General features: G+C 40.0%; 1 protein-coding gene across 8 annotated transcripts in view; it reads right to left on the minus strand.

The window, feature by feature from the left end:
* CTNNA2 (catenin alpha 2) overlaps positions 1 to 17,544 on the minus strand; it is a 1,140,166-nt gene that overhangs the window by 776,174 nt on the left and 346,448 nt on the right. For all 8 annotated transcript variants that reach the window (NM_001133576.1, XM_063713280.1, XM_024241972.3 and 5 more), the window contains 2 exon segments: positions 1,262 to 1,381; positions 13,729 to 13,895. In NM_001133576.1, the coding sequence (NP_001127048.1) occupies positions 1,262 to 1,381; positions 13,729 to 13,895 (287 nt within the window).

The raw sequence follows: 17,544 nt of genomic DNA on the forward strand, positions 1-17,544 counted from the left end.
TTGAGTGGAACTTTCCTGTTGGTCAGAGAGAAAGTTAGAGAAACTACGAATGGCCCAAAATGTTTTAAAAAATTCTGGAAGCAGTCAAAAGGATGGGTGAAAGGATTTTAGGAGATCCTTCCACATTTGGAACTATTTTTTCTATGGCGAAAGAATAAAAACCCACTCAATGGGAACAAAATACTAAACGTATCCAGTGAGCAAACAGAGCTAGCTGAAACTGAGAAATCCCTATACAAAAAGGAGGCTGACATGGTTTGCCTCTGTGTCCCCACCCAAATCTCATCTTGACTTGTAACCCCCACATGTGGAGGGAGGGGCCTATAATCCCCACGTGTCGAGGAAGGGAGGTGATTGGATCATAGGGGTGGTTCCTCCATGCTGTTCTCCTGATAGTGAGTGAGTTCCCACGGGGTCTGATGGTTTTATAAGGCAGTTTTCCCTGCTGTTGCTCACTCTCTCTCCTGCCACCTTGTGAAGAAGGTGCCTACTTCCCCTTCCACCATGAATTATAAGTTTCCTGAGGCCTCCCCAGCCATGTGGAACTGTGAGTCAATTAAATCTCCTTTCTTTATAAATTACCCAGTCTCAGGGCAGTTCTTTATAACAGCATGAGAACAAACTAATACTGAGGCTAAGGAGATCCCAGGTCACACAGCATCATGAGATTGACTCAGGCTCACCCGCACTCTTCTCACACCTTTTTCCCTTCCTCCCCTTCCCCACTCCCCTCCCCTTTTCCCCCTGTTTCCTCTCCCTTTCTCCGTTCCCCCACCCCCGCCTTTCCTCTCATTTTGTTCATGTTTTCTTCTTCTCTTTCAGAAAAATTTCACCCTACATACTACATATCCTGGGAGTGCATATGTGTGGTGGTGTTCACAAGACTAGGAGACAAAAAGTGAGGGCAAAGGATGACATCCAGAGACTGACCACAGCACTACCCCACAGTTTAATATTTTTTATTTGACATCAGAGCTGTGTGCCTACAGTGGATAGAAGATTAGAGTGTGGTAGGGCCAGCAGGGTGGGTCCACCAGTGAAGCAAGTAATCTGTGGCCTGCTTATAGGTGGGGGCCAGAGAGTGGTAGAGCCCACCATGGCATCACAACTGGCCCCTGCAGGAAGCAATCTTTGTCATCACAGGTTCTTAGGGCATTTGATAGCAAGCAGATGCAGCTGATCCATTGTTCAGGCCTACAAAGCTACAGGGTTATGTAAACTCACCCATTTTCTCCCCTAGCATTTCTAAAATCTTTCCCACCTGTTGTCTTCTTGCTGCTACATAGTTAAGTTTCACCATCTCTTTTCCAAACTCTTTAAAACGGTTTGCAAGGTCTTGCTCATTTGTAGCATTTTTGACAGCTTCCAGGGCCTCTTCCACCTGCAGTGGTGAAAAACAACATATTTATTAGTGGATAGTATTTAAATATTATTCAACATGTTAGAAATGGAATTTGCACCCAAAAACTCTAAAACACTAGTATGTGTTAACATGTAAATGAAAAAATAGGAGAAGAGTTCCTCTACCAATCATGTGTAGTGAGATTAAATAGTTGTTCCAGACTTAAAAATACTTTGTATATAAAAGAGCAATTGCTGAACTCCTGGTGCATATAAAATTGTGTATTTATTATATTTTATTAAAGTATGATTTGGAAAGATATCGACCTCTAAGTAGACACAGTAAGGAAAATATATTTGAGAAAAAATATTGAAGTTAAGAAAAAATTCTAGAAGCCTTCAGAAGAGAAAATGGTTTACAAACAAAAGACTGGAGAAATTCCTGAGCTGCTGAAAATTTAGGACAGCATGAATCTGCAACCAATCTTGACAACATCTCTAGCACTGGGACCAAAGGGATTATAATTTTAAGCTGAGTTTATACCTCTCCATCCAATGGAAAGAGGAAATATTGATTCCTTGAAAGCAAGTGAATCTGAAGTTTTGTTGCTATTTGAAGGTGGTATCAATTGAAGTGGAATGGGGGTGGAGAGGATGATGGCAAGCACACCGCCCTACCAATGTGCCATGCTTCCAAATCCCTGCAAACTGTCTCAGTGAACTTTTCCATAGTAGCATTGAACCTGAATTGTGAATTTCGTCAAAATTCCTTTATAAATAATTTAAGTTTTGAGAAGTATTACTCTCCCCTCCACAGTGATCTTAACTTCAATATGGTGTGAAAATTTCCACAATTGGTAAACCTTTAAGTTATACCATCTGTGGACACTATTAAACTAAAATTAAGATATTGTGGTGAAGGAGTCCGCTAAGTCCCTGTCAGTCAGGTGTGTCTTTATAGAAATAATTTCATCAATGGAAATAGCCAAGAACACAGTCCTGAGTGAATAAAGCACAAGACAGACATGTTTTTGGAAAATCAACTGTTCTTAAACATGAAGGGAGTCTGACAGAGGCCCCCGACTAGTTCCATTTCCTGAGAGAGGAATGGAGCGAGAAGGCAGCTTTGAAAGAAAGAGTAATGAGAAATGCAAGAAATACTTGGGCAGAATTCAGATCGGCTCTTGTAATTTTGGGCAAATTAAAGGGCATTATACAGACAGTGCATTGTTTGACAATTCGGAAACACAAATGACAACTACAATGGCTGAAAATAACCATAGATTATATTAACTCAGATCTGAACTTAATTGAGGCTTGACGCAATCACAAAGGTGGCTAATTTCACTTCCTTATCAAGTGCACTGAGCAAAGGAAGAGAATATGTATCTAAACCAGTAATAATGAATATCATCAAGCCTTTTGTCCCAGAGATATGTAATACCATTCAACTTACCAAATAGGCTAACTCATTTTAGTAAGGAAAGAGTTGTAGCAAGCAAAGGAAATTATTTGGAATGATATTGGTGGCAGGGGTTGGGGGGAGGTTAATCTAGATGCCACATAACGCTTATGTCCTGGATTGGGAAATTTAAGTTTCCATTCTCATCTTCTACGGAAAACATGCATCTTCTTTTTTTCCTAATTATAAAATTATGAAACGATGATGTAAATCCTCAATGTTAGTCATTCCCAATTCCTGTCTAGGCTCTAATAGTGCTCATGTGAAAAAGGAAGTACAGTTGAAAAAGGAACTGTCATGTGTTAGGTTTTTTAGGCACCCAAGTCAAATTACATTTTATGGTATGGAAAGGCACTTCTAAAACACTGTGATAGTTTAAAGAGAATCTCATACCTCAAATCTTTAAAACACCAAAATCAATGGTGTTGTACATTCTAATAGATTTATAATCATCTTAATTTGGCTATCAACAGCATCACTGAAAGGACAGTTCTTGGCAGCTAATTTGTTCCTGCTGCTTATTTGAGATGTAAATCTCTTCTTGGGACATAAAAACTGGTTCCAGGGAAGAGCAAAATAATTATCTCAGAGGGAGCTAAATTCTGGAATTGTTTTCTAATATATATAAAACAGGCTTCTCATCGGCTATTAATCAGACTAATTTGGAATATTTATTTTACGGTGTTACACATAACTTATTTTCTCAGTGGTTTTGTCTGAAGAATCTAGATGCCAGTTTTAATTTGTTCTTATAATTCAATAAAATATTTTTCCAAAGAAACACCAAGAATGGGGTCTTTCCATGTAAAGGTAAACTTAGTTATATGCAGAGTTTGAATCCAGAAGGATCTAAGAAGTCTAAAAGTTCTCATAAAGAATCATGGCAAAATCTGTCCAAGGTCCTACAGAAATAAAGGAAATGGAACTAAAGTCTGGATTATGGGCACACACTGCTAGTAGATAGATGAGAGATGGAGATGGATGGATGGATGGATGGATGGATGGATGGATGGATAGGATAGATAGACAGATAGACAGATTAGATAGATGATTGATAGATGATAGATAGACAGACAGAATATTGAAGGGACATAGAAAAAGAAGAAAAAATAAGTTTAGTGAACAGACATTATTGACAATTCAAAATTAATATAAAAATTAAGTCTTTATTTTTGAACAGTCAAGGATTTTGAACAGTCAAGGATCTTTTGTCCTTTCTGGGCAGCTAGAGAAAGGAAATTGACTCCTATGGCCCAAACAAATACCTTGCTCTCAAACATTTACTGTTCATGGAGGAGTTCAGGACTGCCAGTTGAACAAAGAGCAGAAGATACGGAAGAAAACCCTGGGACACTTTAACCAAGATACACCTGTCTGGGCCCCACCATGAAGAATGTTAAGTACAACTGTATGAGGAGGGCTATGAGGTCAGATTGGTCTGGATTTGAACCCCAACGATGTCATTGGCAAGCTCTGTGATCCAGGGCAAGCTATTTAACTTCTCCAATCCTCACGTCTTCATTAATAAAATGAGGATAATAATGTCTACACACTATGCACAGATTTTGTGGAAATTGAAGGAGATAAGAAATGCAAAATATCAAATCATACATATTAGCAAAATCATACATTTGCTTAGCAAAATGTATGGCAAGAATTAGGGGCTCATTAAATAGAGACACCAACTTGCTGCATGGGGGAAAAATGCCTTAATAATTTTGAAGATAACGGTTTTTATCCTACTCTTGGAAAGTCTGCGGATGACAGGGGCTCTGGCAGAACTAGAAAGAAAGCTGAAGAGAGAATACAGGCAGTGGGCTGCCTAGTGATGGCTCTAAGAAGGACACTGGTGTCAACAGCTGAGCCCTTTGATAAGGGGGAGGTTTGGAAGATGCTTATGTCCTGGATTGGGAAATGATTTCTAATGAGCTGACATAAAGGGATCCCTCAGAGGCAGCTGTCATACCCTTTCCCATTAAAAATGCCCTCATAATCTTGGACATTACAGCCAGGCATTCTTCTCCCACTGACCAGGCTGGGCTTACAAACACCAAAGCCAGAACTCTTCGCTGAACCATGTATTTTTGTCCTTAATATTTATAACCAGTGCATAGATAAAGCTGAAAAGACTGACACTTCTAGAGAAGACACTAAAATTTATTCCCAATTTAGTGGGTTAAGAAATTGTTTTCAGAACTTGTCACTTACAACTCTTAAAATCTTGGCCTTTTCACAGGCCTGTTCAAAATAGCCTGTACCACCATTCTTAAAGAAAGCCTGTCTACTCCTATTATTTAGTCTAGAACTGTGTCATATTTTTTGAGATAGTCATTAAATCTGTCTAATTTTCCTGGTTGAAACTGTACTTACTTACTTCAATATAAAAAAGCAGGCTGGGCACGGTGGCTCACGCCTGTAAACCCAGCACTTTGGGAGGCCGAGGCGGGCGGATCACGAGGTCAGGATATCGAGACCATCCTGGCTAACACGGTGAAACCTAGTCCCTACTAAAAATACAAAAACTTAGCCAGGCGTGGTGGTGGGTGCCTATAGTCCCAGCTACTCAGGAGGCTGAGGCGCCAGAATGGCATGAACCCGGGAGGCTGAGCTTGCAGTGAGCCGAGATCGCGCCACTGCACTCCAGCCTGGGCAACAGTGCGAGACTCCGTCTCAAAATAAACAAACAAACAAATAAATAAATAAAGCATCCCTATAATTCATTTATTCATTAAATATTTATGCAGAATCTACCATAAGGTCGGCATCTGGGGATGGGATAGTGTGGAATTGAGGAGTCTGATACATCCCCGCCTGCACTGTGTGTTCTGGTTCCCTATAGAAAATTGCTGGCTATACCATTACTAGAAATAGTTGTTGTTATGATTATCATTTCTGTTTGGACAGACTGACCTCATTCCAAGGTTTTACTATTGATACCTAAGTTGACTGGATTTTAAGTGACACTGACAAAACTATTTAATGGATCATATGTAAATCTCTTGTTAGAGTCTACTTTTACAGTGAAATTTAAAAATAACTATCTTGGAAACAGGAGTTGGCCAAATGCATGAAAGAATGAATGCATGTAAGACCCGCCATCTAACTATTGTACTTATTTAATCAGATACTCTGGTATGGCCATTGGTGTCTCAGCATTATCATACTTTATATTTCTGCTCCATAAAGTTAAGTTGGTCTTCTTGATTAAATTGTGTCTTTCCTTGTCAACAAGGGAAGAAAAAAATGATTTCATCAGAAGCAAAGAATGATTACATGCTAGTGTCATTGATGCTTAAAGCGCCATGTTATACAAAGCACAACAATTTAGTTTATTATATATTTCCAAAGTTATTTTCAGTTTGTGCAAAAAAATGACACCAGTGTCATTGAGTTCTTATGATATAGAAGACAGTGTTCTAAATGGCTTACATCTATCTTATTTAGTCCCAAAAAACAGCTCTTTGAATTTGATGCTTTTCTTATTCCCTATGCTTATCCAGTAGAGATTGAAATCGAGCAGAAGAGTTGTATAACCTGTCAGAAGTCTCACAGCAAGTAAGTGTAGGAGCCTGGATTTGATCCCAGGTAGTTTGCTCCAGAGCCCATACTCAATTTCTGAGCTATGCTGCATTGATTTTTCAGAAAGGGTAAGTTTCTAAAGCCTTGCCCCATATGATTGGTCTCCAAGTTCTATTCACTCTGCCTCTATATCCTGAGTATCTGTAAAATCTACCTCTTTTTCACAATAAGCACTGCCATTGTCTTAGCCAGCTTTTCATTCATTCATTGACCTGGATAATTTCAACAGTCTCTTTATGTGTCCCTCTTATAACTCATTCTCCACACTGCTACCAAAATTATTTTTCTAAATCACTAATCTGAATCAAATTATTAGTATCACTCAGTGGCTCCCCATAACTTATACATAGAGTGCAAACTAATTATCATGTTATCCAAGACCCTCCATAACCTGGATCTCTCTGTTCAACTTTGTTATTGCCTCTCCTCACCTTGCCCACTATGCTCCAACAATAGAATCACTGGTGTTTCCCAGTTAGAATGGCAATCATTAAAAAGTCAGGAAACAACAGGTGCTGGAGAAGTTGTGGAGAAATAGGAACACTTTTACACTGTTGGTGGGACTGTAAACTAGTTCAACCATTGTGGAAGTCAGTGTGGCCATTCCTCAGGGATCTAGAACTAGAAATACCATTTGACCCAGCCATCCCATTACTGGGTATATACCCAAAGGACTGTAAATCATGCGGCTATAAAGACACATGCACACGTATGTTTATTGTGGCATTATTCACAATAGCAAAGACTTGGAACCAACCCAAATGTCCAACAATGATAGACTGGATTAAGAAAATGTGGCACATATACACTATGGAATACTATGCAGCCATAAAAAATGATGAGTTCATGTCCTTTGTAGGGACATGGATGAAATTGGAAATCATCATTCTCAGTAAACTATCGCAAGAACAAAAAACCAAACACCGCATATTCTCACTCATAGGTGGGAATTGAACAATGAGAACACATGGACACAGGAAGGGGAACATCACACTTCGGGGACTGTTGTGGGGTCGGGGGAGGGGGGAGGGATAGCATTGGGAGATATACCTAATTAATGCTAGATGACGAGTTAGTGGGTGCAGCGCACCAGCATGGCACATGTATACATATGTAACTAACCTGCACATTGCGCACATGTACCATAAAACCTAAAGTATAATAATAATAATAATAATAATAATAATAATAAAAGAAAAAAAAAAAGAATCACTGGTGTTTCAAACACTCCAAGACTCCTCTCTTAATCTCATGCCTTTGTTCTTTCCTTGGTTCATAAAGCTCTCTCTGTAGTTGAAATCTGTTGCCTGACCTGAATCTATCATCTCCCTTCTTATGGTAATAGAACCCTATTTTTCTTCACTAACATGCTCTTTTCCTGCATAGGCTATCAAATCTAAATTCACCTTTTCTGCTAACACTATGAAAATATGGATGGGCCCCTGAAATATTACTCCTTTCCCAGTTGGCCTGATGTTAAGCTTTGTCAGTGGAGGGTGTTGCATAGACACTGCCAGAGGAAAGGGTTTGGTTCCTGCTTCTGGTGTGCTCTTTCAACAGGCTCCTGCAGCAGGGGAAGCTTCTTCAGCACCAGGTGGCCAGCAGTTTCCCTCAGTATGCTCCGCTGGGCAATTCTGTAGCAGAATGCCTCCAGTGAGACACCCTTCCATGAACAGCTTTCCTCAACAATCCAAAGGGCAGATTTCTAGCAAGCTCCATTATATTGTGTGGCACCTTAGTGACTCTTTTGTCATCAAGTGACCCAAGGCCACACCCTCCAACAACGTCTGGATCTCAGGCCTGGTAGGGTGGGGTCCTCCCTAGAGCGCCCTATGCCAGCCCCAGGGGTAGCAGCTTCTCCTCATATCTGCCATTCCTAAGAGTTCTTGTCATTTCTTATGAGCTAATCCCTTGTTATTCAAAACTGCTATTAGAGTTAAGAATTATTTAAATGTTCCCTGTTTAAATGACTATGTGGTTGTGTTCTAATCATTGGACAGAATGATTCATCCCTCCACTCTTTGATGGGGCCAACTCTTTCCACTTATCCCCAACTTTCAGCCCCCAGCTTGGACTTGAGGCTCCGACTTATTGAATCTAGGCCCAGCGATAGGTTTGAGGAGAGGCAAACCTTATTTAGTTCAATGAGACCCAATCTTGAGACCTCCCTCTCCCAACCACATCATCCTTTCTCATATTGTCCTAAATTGTGCACCCATACAATATGGTTAAACTGATCCCATTTCCAGCTTGGGGTGAGCAAAGAGCAGGAGTCCTGACCATGTTAACTAAGAAATTAGCATATTCTGTTATCCATCTAAATAATTAACTCAGAGATATGCACATGACTGAGAGGTCAATTGTGCCTAATAAGATTGTAGAACTTTTTTGTTTGTTTGTTTGAGCTACTAGGAAAGAGAATTTCCTCTTTTGTGCTATCTTTAGTCTAGGATCATGCAACCTTCAAAATGGTTGGCAAGCACTTTGAGACTATGAGGCCTCCTATCAGGGGCTACAAAGAACAGAGTCCTCAGTAAGGAGGAGAAAGAAAGAAAAACCTGGTCTTTTTCATGCTTTTGCACCTTGATCAAGCCTTGCCTGAAGCTATTACCTCTGGACTTTTAATTTGGTGAGCCAAAATATTCCCTTTTTAAAAAACTAGGTAGAATTAGGTTTTCTGTTATTTATGAAAGAAAGCATCATAATTATATTTTCCTTCTGGGTGAGACTACAGCAATATGCACCCTTTCCTAACATGCATTGCACTCTATGCTAATGTCCTAATGTCTCCCCAGTAGCCTGTAAGGTTTTGAAGGCAAGAGCCTAGTCTTATTCACCCTTAAAGTAATACATCTTGGCACAGCGTTTTGCATATGGTCAGCACCTAATAAATAGTTCTTAAGTGTATAACTGAATAAATAAATAAATCATGAACAATGCAGCTGCATGAAGGTAATACCACAATAGCTATGACAGAAAAGATATGCTAAAAACCTGGGCCATATTTTCTGCAGTTATGAGAGACAAGGCTATTTTATAATACCAATTGTCTGTTGTTATTCAAACACAAGAGCCACATTAGAACTTCAGGACTAAACAGTAGACTTGAGAAATAATACACTACTGAGGCTGCATGAGGCTGTTTGATGCTAAACTCACAAAGTCACAGTCAATGTTAAGATCGTCATGTCTCATCAATGCCCCCCACCCCCACATTAGAACAGCAGCACTATATTCGGCCCTTGGTAGCCACTAAGGAAACTTGACTTCTGGAGAAGCTGACTAAGGGTTGCTATTTTGTATCTTGCTATTCCATTTTCTAGAGAGAAATTATCAAATAATCCAGAACATTATTATCCCAGGATCTAGCCTGAGGATAGAAAGAAGGTGATTGTTTTCTCTGACATACACATCTAGATGAGTTTATGTGTCATGCTATCGCTCATGCTAATAATTGACAATATAATCTGATTACGTTAGTTCAGAGCCTAGGGAAGATAAATGTCCCCTTCATGATCACTGATTGACATGCAGGATTCCTTTAAAATTCCGGATGCCACATATCAACTTAACACACTGACAATGTGGACTGATTGCAGGATATTCCAGGTATCTGGCTAGGAAATCATTTGCCAGCAACTTCAACAATAAAATTGATTATAATTCAGTATTTTTAAATGGTGTCTGAAATGTAAATGATTACTTTAGCTTTACTCAGGAACATTAAATTCTCACTTGGGTGCTAAGCGAGGACTAGAACTCTAAGTCACCCACTGCTCTATCACTATCCTCCTGAATTTAAAATAACAGCAGCAGCAAAAACCTTTTGCAATCATGTGAATCTTTAATATAATATACTCAAAGAGAACTCAATATTAAAGTACCACAAATACTTGCATGATAGAACAAGTAGCATAACTTAAGCAACTAAGATATCTATGTGTTATCTGAGAAGAACTCAGTAGCCATATAAATTTAAGTTCCTAAACATAATTGTCAAGAAGCAAAATGCAAAGACCTACACACTGCCAAATCACACGACCTCGGCAGGGCTCCTAATCCTTTACTCATTTTTAGAGGCTGAACAACATTTGCCCATGATTACTCAAGTGACTATTCTTCATCAACCTGGCGAACTGCTGATGAGAAAACATGAATATAAGTTGCTGCAAAAAAAGGTAATTCTCTCCGTGTTCCTCCGAGTTACTCAGAGATGAGAAAAATTAACATCTGGAAAGAACACAAATAAAATTTTGACATATGGTCTGAAAGATAAAAAGTAGAATACTATGTGTAACACTTAAAGGTAAAAGAGATATGTAGCAGTTAACACAGCAGGAAGCTGTAGTCTCACTACAGGGTATCACTCAATCTGAACCCAACTAGAAAACCAGAGTCACTACTTTACTCTTCTTAGAGAGCAACTGTCACTCTTTTCTTTCTCATCTATGTTTTATCATCCAGGTGGTAAAGAAACTCATTGTTTATTTAAAAAAATCCTTGAGAAAGGTGTAAATATTTTCTAACTTGCTTCATCAAAATATGTAAAGATATTTGACATGTTCTTCATCTTGAGTTACAGAAAAACAAATAAATAGAAGCTTGCAGACAATACGTTACTTTATCAGTCCTGAGAAGATATGCTTCTGCGCAAAAGAACTGATATACTACTGAGTAGAACTGTGTGCTATGTTCGTTTGCAATGAATTATTGACATATTGTCTGTTTTTAGGGGGTAGGGGCAATAGCTCATGAGAGAAAACACCAGACGGCACCAGAAACTGTAGTTCTTCACTTGCTCCACAAGATAGCAACATTCCACCACAGCTGTATGCTATAGACGCTGCACTCTAAGTAGAACAAATGTGTTATTTAGTCTACAATCATTTTTAATTTTACTACTGACAGTCTGACAGGACTACTTAATATTGCCAGGTTGACCTTTCCATGATTCTGTGCTAAATCGTTTTTTTTTTTTAAAACAAAAAAAAAACAACTTCCCTTACTCGGCTGTGTGGAGAAGACATTGCAATTGATTCCCCATTACAGCAGGCTTCTGTGATCTGATGAGCCAACAGCACTGGTCAAAACAGGTGGGATGAGAGGCAGGACTGCGGGAGGCAACTGGTACCACACATGGCGTCATCACCCTGGATTTATCACACTTCTCGAGTGTGGAGTATAGGCAGTTCAGCAAGGATATTCAGCCCATCATCACTCCCTGACAGTTGCTGACAGGGCCTTCCACAGCACAGCAAACAATGACATATGAGATGTAAGGTTAATTTTGTTAGGTTCAGTCGTATTATTTCCTTGCTGGGGTAAAGGAAGATTGTCCTTCTGTGGAAAGACTTATCTAAAAATATTGCCTTCGGAGACTAACTAGGCTGTAAGGGAAAGATAACAAAACCTTTCTTCCAACATGCTTGAGAAGGAAGTTTTGTGTAACTGAAAAGATGGATATAACAGAGACAGACCGGAGGAACGGCAGCCAGTGTGGTAGCCTACAAGTGGTTCCAGTGATCTTACACTCCCTATTCAGCTGCCACTGACAGGACACTCACTTTGTGCCATTCTCTGGGATAAGTGCTTCATAGGAATCATCCCCATTCAAACCTCCCCATCACCCTGAGGGTTCCACTGCCATTAGCCCCACTTTAACAGACAAGATATCTGAGATTTATCTGGTAGGTTACCAGACAGATGGCAAGTAGATACCAAACCAAGATTAAACCCAGTTAGTGTGACTCCAGCAGCTAAATGGTTAATCATAGTACTGTACTGCCCTTCAACAGCCTCTGAAATAGGTAAAGTCTCTCCTCAAATTGCTCAGCTCATCCAATTTCAAGAGCCTTTCCTGGCTTTTCAGAACCCATTCCCTGAAAAATTCCTAAGGAGGAAAAAAAAAAAAAACTTCCAAGCAGTTTGTTGGTGTCCCCTTGCTTCTCAGTGACCTGTATAGAAGCCATAAAGAGATATACTTCCTTTATGTTTATGACCTCAGAGCTCAGGCTGCAGGTGTTGGAATTTGAGGCCTTTCATATTTTTCCAGAATTTATACATAACTTGGAAATCTTGGCTACTTTATTGGGGCCAGCTTGGGTACCAGATCCTGCCCAAGGTTTTTTTTGATGGCGAATAGTTATGATTTAAGTAATTTCTTGATAATTCCTCCTACTGAACAAATCTGAGCTCAATGGTGAGGTGAGAGCAGGCTCTTGTTATTCATTTTCTATCTCCCCTAGTCCCTCCTCATAACCTGCTTTCACTGATAAAGAAAATAAGACAAGAAGATTGGCTGATAGGAAACATGATAATCCAGGAATGCCCAGGACAGCGGAGGAACCAAGAGAGCAATTGGCTGGTGCTCCAAAAAGGAAAACATGGTTTGCATCTCATCATCTAAGGACCCTGCAATCAGTCCAGAGTTGGTGCCAGTTGTTCAGGAATCATATTTCACTGAGGGTATGGAATAGGGATTCTCTAAGCAGAGGCCATATTCCCAAGCAGCTAAGTTACATCATCTTTGTTAAAGTGTTGAACCATCCTTGTTGCAACTAGATACCAATCAGCAAATAGGAAAACAGAAAAAGGACCAGTAGTCAAGGACCGGGGAGGTAGCCTTAATCACTATTCCATTAAAATTTGTGATGAGAGCAGGGCTTCACTTCTATTAGGAAACAAAAGAATGAAAAGAAACCATGAAAAGCAAGGCATATAGAATGGTGTTCTGTGGGTTAGTGGGACAAGTATGTGTCCACCCAGAGAACCAATCCAGGTATGTTAGATGCCAGGCTTGGTGAAACAAGATTGACTTTAGCCATGGGAAGTGTGGATGGGGCCCCTTTTTATTGCCAATATATGGTTCAAAATCCATATATCTACAGGAAAGCAAGGCTAGAGTAGATAGGAAAATATATTCAACATGTAATCCACACTAAGGTGGGCACACGTGGTCAGCTACTCAGCAGAGCTGACCCCAACCTGAACTATCGCATGGACCAACATTGCTCTGAATCTTAAGATAGGACAAAGGCAGGTCCACCTCGTCCAGGCTCTGTAGCCTAAAAGAATGTACTGTTACACACTCCATGAAGTAAGGAGAAATCTAAACTCTCAGTTTTTAGGAAAAAAATAATAATTCAAGTGAGTCTTAGAAAACTCTTCGAATATATTATTGAATATAATTTTATTATTAGAAAAAGTTGGAGGTGGGAACCACATGGATAGGTAACGAAGTGATCTGGTGAGCAATGAAACACCTAGAGTAGAGGCCATAGCTGTAATACACACGGTCAAGATCGCCACTCACATAAAGAAAGTTTTGATAAGTTCTACATACGTACAATTTTCAGATGGGATAAAAGTCTCATGACATCTGCCATGTCCGCCAGGATGAGTAAGCGTGTCACTGCGGAGAGCAAAGCCCTTGCCGCCCGCACCATGGTGCCGCGCTTTACCGACGAGCAAGGGTCATCAGCAAACTCGGAGGAGGCGATCCGCATTGTCTCACCTGGAAGACAGACACGGAGAGGCAGGTGGGTAGACAAGAAGCTTAGAAGCTGGCCATCCTAAAGATCTGTGAATGGACAATTACTGTTTTTATTGCAAAACTCTGATGACCAGGTGGTATTTCTGCCACCTCTATTGCAGCAAAGAGCCCTTTAAGTCAAGTACATCAGTGCACACGGACAAGTGCTGTGGACCAAACAAGGTGCTCATTTCACACTGAAGTATGAAGTCATGCTTTTCACATCAATAAGGAGTATATTTAATTCCATTTGTCTAATAGTTGAGATGGATTTGCCTTGAGCTTAATCATCCTCTCTCTGCATTTGCCTTGAGCTTAATCATCCTCTCTCTGCATTTGCCTTGGAACCAATGATACCAGGCAACTTACCATGCAACTCATTGAAGTTACTGACAGTTGAGGTACAAATTGTTCCACAGGGAATTGAAAGTTACGACCTTGGCCTCATTAACACTTTACTCTTAATTGAGCTAATCAGACAAGAACACATCATGTAGGCACCCAAGATCCAATCTTCTAATCCTCTTAGTAACCAATTTGCCAATAGAGAGAACATTTAGAAGAGAACTGAACCAATTAAACAAATGTTTACTAAACACACACTTGTGTCAGATTCTGTACTAGGCTCTGCGATTACAAAGTTGACTAAGAACATCCAGGCACAAGGAGTTCACAGTCTCGTGAGTAAACAGGTATGTCAACACATAATCAGAATACAGTAATTAAGTGCCATAAGAGACAAGATTAAGAACGTAGGCAACATAGAGGGGAGAGGTATTTGTTCATTTATTGTGAGACTGGGGGGAAGCTGTCCATTTTAATGGGATGCAAAAAAGAAAGAGGTGTTCACCAGGAAAACAAAGGTGGGGAGGGGATCTCAGGCAGCATGAACACTTTGTGGGCTCTGAAGCCTGGAGCCCCATGCTGAGTACAGAGACCTGCAGTTCTCTGGAAGAACCCATGAGGAAGGGGGCTGGAGAGAGGCAGTAATGCCTAGAACACCATGTAAGAGGTTTGGATTTTACCCTCAGCAGGGTGGGAAGTTACAATAATAGATTTGTATTTCTGGAAGATTATTTTAGTCATATTACATAAAATAAACTGGAGGGGAAAAAGACCAGGACAGAGAAATCAGTTAATAGGGTAAATGCAGTTTTAGTCTGAGAGAGCAGTGGTGACAGCCTGGACCAAGGAGATGGGAGAGGAAGGGAGTATAAAATGCATCTGTGTGACACAACCAACCGATCTAAGGGCTGATTAGATGTGAAGACCAGACAAAAGGTTCAAGCTGACGATGAGGGCTGACACAATACCAGAGTCAGGTATATATTTGCACCAAGGGACCCAGGAGTGGGAAACAAAGAGATAATTAACAAGGATTGAGACTGATAACCAAATCAGTGGGTGGATATCCACTTTGGGGAGTGAAAACTGTGAGAAACCATAAATGGAGCTTCATATAGCAGAATGTACACAGGGGTATGAAAGCTTCAATAAACTTGAAGAGTTCAGTTAATACGACAGATTTTTTAACTCAAGATCAAACAATTTACTCAATTTTTGTAGTAATGATTACTACTCACCTACTAAGCAAAATCTAGCTCATTTAAATAAAGCCAATGATAGCATGGAAAGTCTGTGCATCCTTTAATTAGTCCTAAGTCATAAGAAAAAATAAAAAACACCTCTTACCATTTTATAGGCCGATCAGAATATAAATTCTCTCAGCTAGTGTGGTAGTTATTTAAACCCTCACAGTGATACTTTTTATACTTGGGAATGTGGGCGTGTAAGGAAATATATTGCACTGTCAGATTTTTTAAAGAGGCTACCATCTACAATAAGCATTTTATATTGCTAACCAGCTTAGCCTTTTTGCCTAGGCACACATAAATAGCTTGATATATAACAACAGCATGGGAGAAACTTAAAAATTCATTACTCTAGTGGCACAATGATGAATTTTCAAGATATATGGTCCTAGAGCTCAACCCTGTGTATGTAACCACAGGGTTACATACATCTCCTCCTGTTGCCCCTCCTCCTCACAAATAAAAAGAGTCATTGGCAAATATCTGTGTGGTGGGGGGAAGAAAGCCACCTTTTCCCCACTTTATACAGTGCAGGTAGAAAGAACATTATACACCAAGGTAAATCCAACAAACTATTGAGAAATGTGCCACAAGTAGAGCTAGACAAATTTGTGTAAGATATTAATAGATAAGTCAGTTACTGTTGAAATAGATCCACTTATTCAAGGGAAAGGGAGATTTATTCTGCACACGAACCCAGGTAGCTACATGGTTGATCCCAGTTCCTGCAGGTTAAATTGGTATGAGCCTTAGCATGGCTAAAAGTAGGTCACTCAGGTAGGGCTACTGGCAGAACAGAGAGCCCCAGGGGGAGAGGCCAGTCACACCCCTTCCCTGCAGGTGGAGCTTCTGCATTATTTGAAGAGCCATGCCTAATCCAACATATTTTCAAGTTGAGATTGAACATTCGGAATGAACCAACATCATTCCAGAAGACAGGTCTTGCCAGAACGAGGGGCTCTGGAGGGCCCAGAACGACTCCTTCCATCTGTCTTAGCCACACCATCGGGCATCTGGCAGAAGTGTACTGGCACTTCATGCAGATGCCAACCATCTGGTCAGCAATACTGCTTCAAAGCCGATGGGTGACACGTGTCAGTGCAGACCTCTTAGGTGGAGCTAATCAACCTGGGGTCCACGGCAGGCACCCCAAGAGTGGCTCAGCAGATGTCCATGAGAGGGAGACAGGGAAGAGACAGAGAGAGAGAGAAAGAGAGAGAGAGAGAGAGAGAGAGACCCACATTAGAAAAATGCCATCTGCCTTTCTGGATGGAAAACTCACACTAAATTCTGAGATTATTCTAAGATAAATAGAAGATGATTTCATTCAACGTAAATTAAACTAAAAGCTCATTTTAAGCAGATACAAGTGATTTCACGTTGTTAAGGATTCCAAAGGAAAGGCAACCTCAAATCAGCTATTATTTTAATAGGTCTTAGTCTCTGCAGCTTTAAGATTACTGAAGCAAACTGATAAGCAAGTTTATCAGGATAAAATTAGCCACTTTCCCAGGAATGTAGAGAAAAGTGCTTTTTCTATAAGATTGAAATATTTCGCTAAGAAATAAATGCATGTGTAAGAGGGAAATGGAGCAGTGAAGACAGGGTACAACAGATCTGCCTGCTTCTTTTATATACATTCTTGTTCAATCTCCTGTACTTGATTATAGACCTAACTCAGAGCAGCATTTCTACGGTAAAGACTTTGATGTTCTCAGGCCACTATTACCTGCTGAAGAGAAGAAAAATTAACATTACCAAATAAGGGACTGAGAGAAAATAACAATTTTAACATGTATGGAGTGCTTCTATATAAAGGCTTATTATATAAGTATTGTTCTAAAAGCTTTACATGTATTAACTCATGGATGAAAAAGGATAAACAAAGTCACATTGACCTGGGTTCAGATCTTGACTCCACCCCAACTATTACCAAATATGTGAGCTAGTGCTTATTCAACCTTTATATTTCAGTCAACTGTAAAATGACAGGGAAAATAATGATAGCTGCCTCACAGACTGCCATGAGAGTTAAAATT

Source organism: Pongo abelii, chromosome 12 (assembly GCF_028885655.2).
Source record: "Pongo abelii isolate AG06213 chromosome 12, NHGRI_mPonAbe1-v2.0_pri, whole genome shotgun sequence".
In the NCBI taxonomy this organism is placed as follows: Eukaryota; Metazoa; Chordata; class Mammalia; order Primates; family Hominidae; genus Pongo; species Pongo abelii.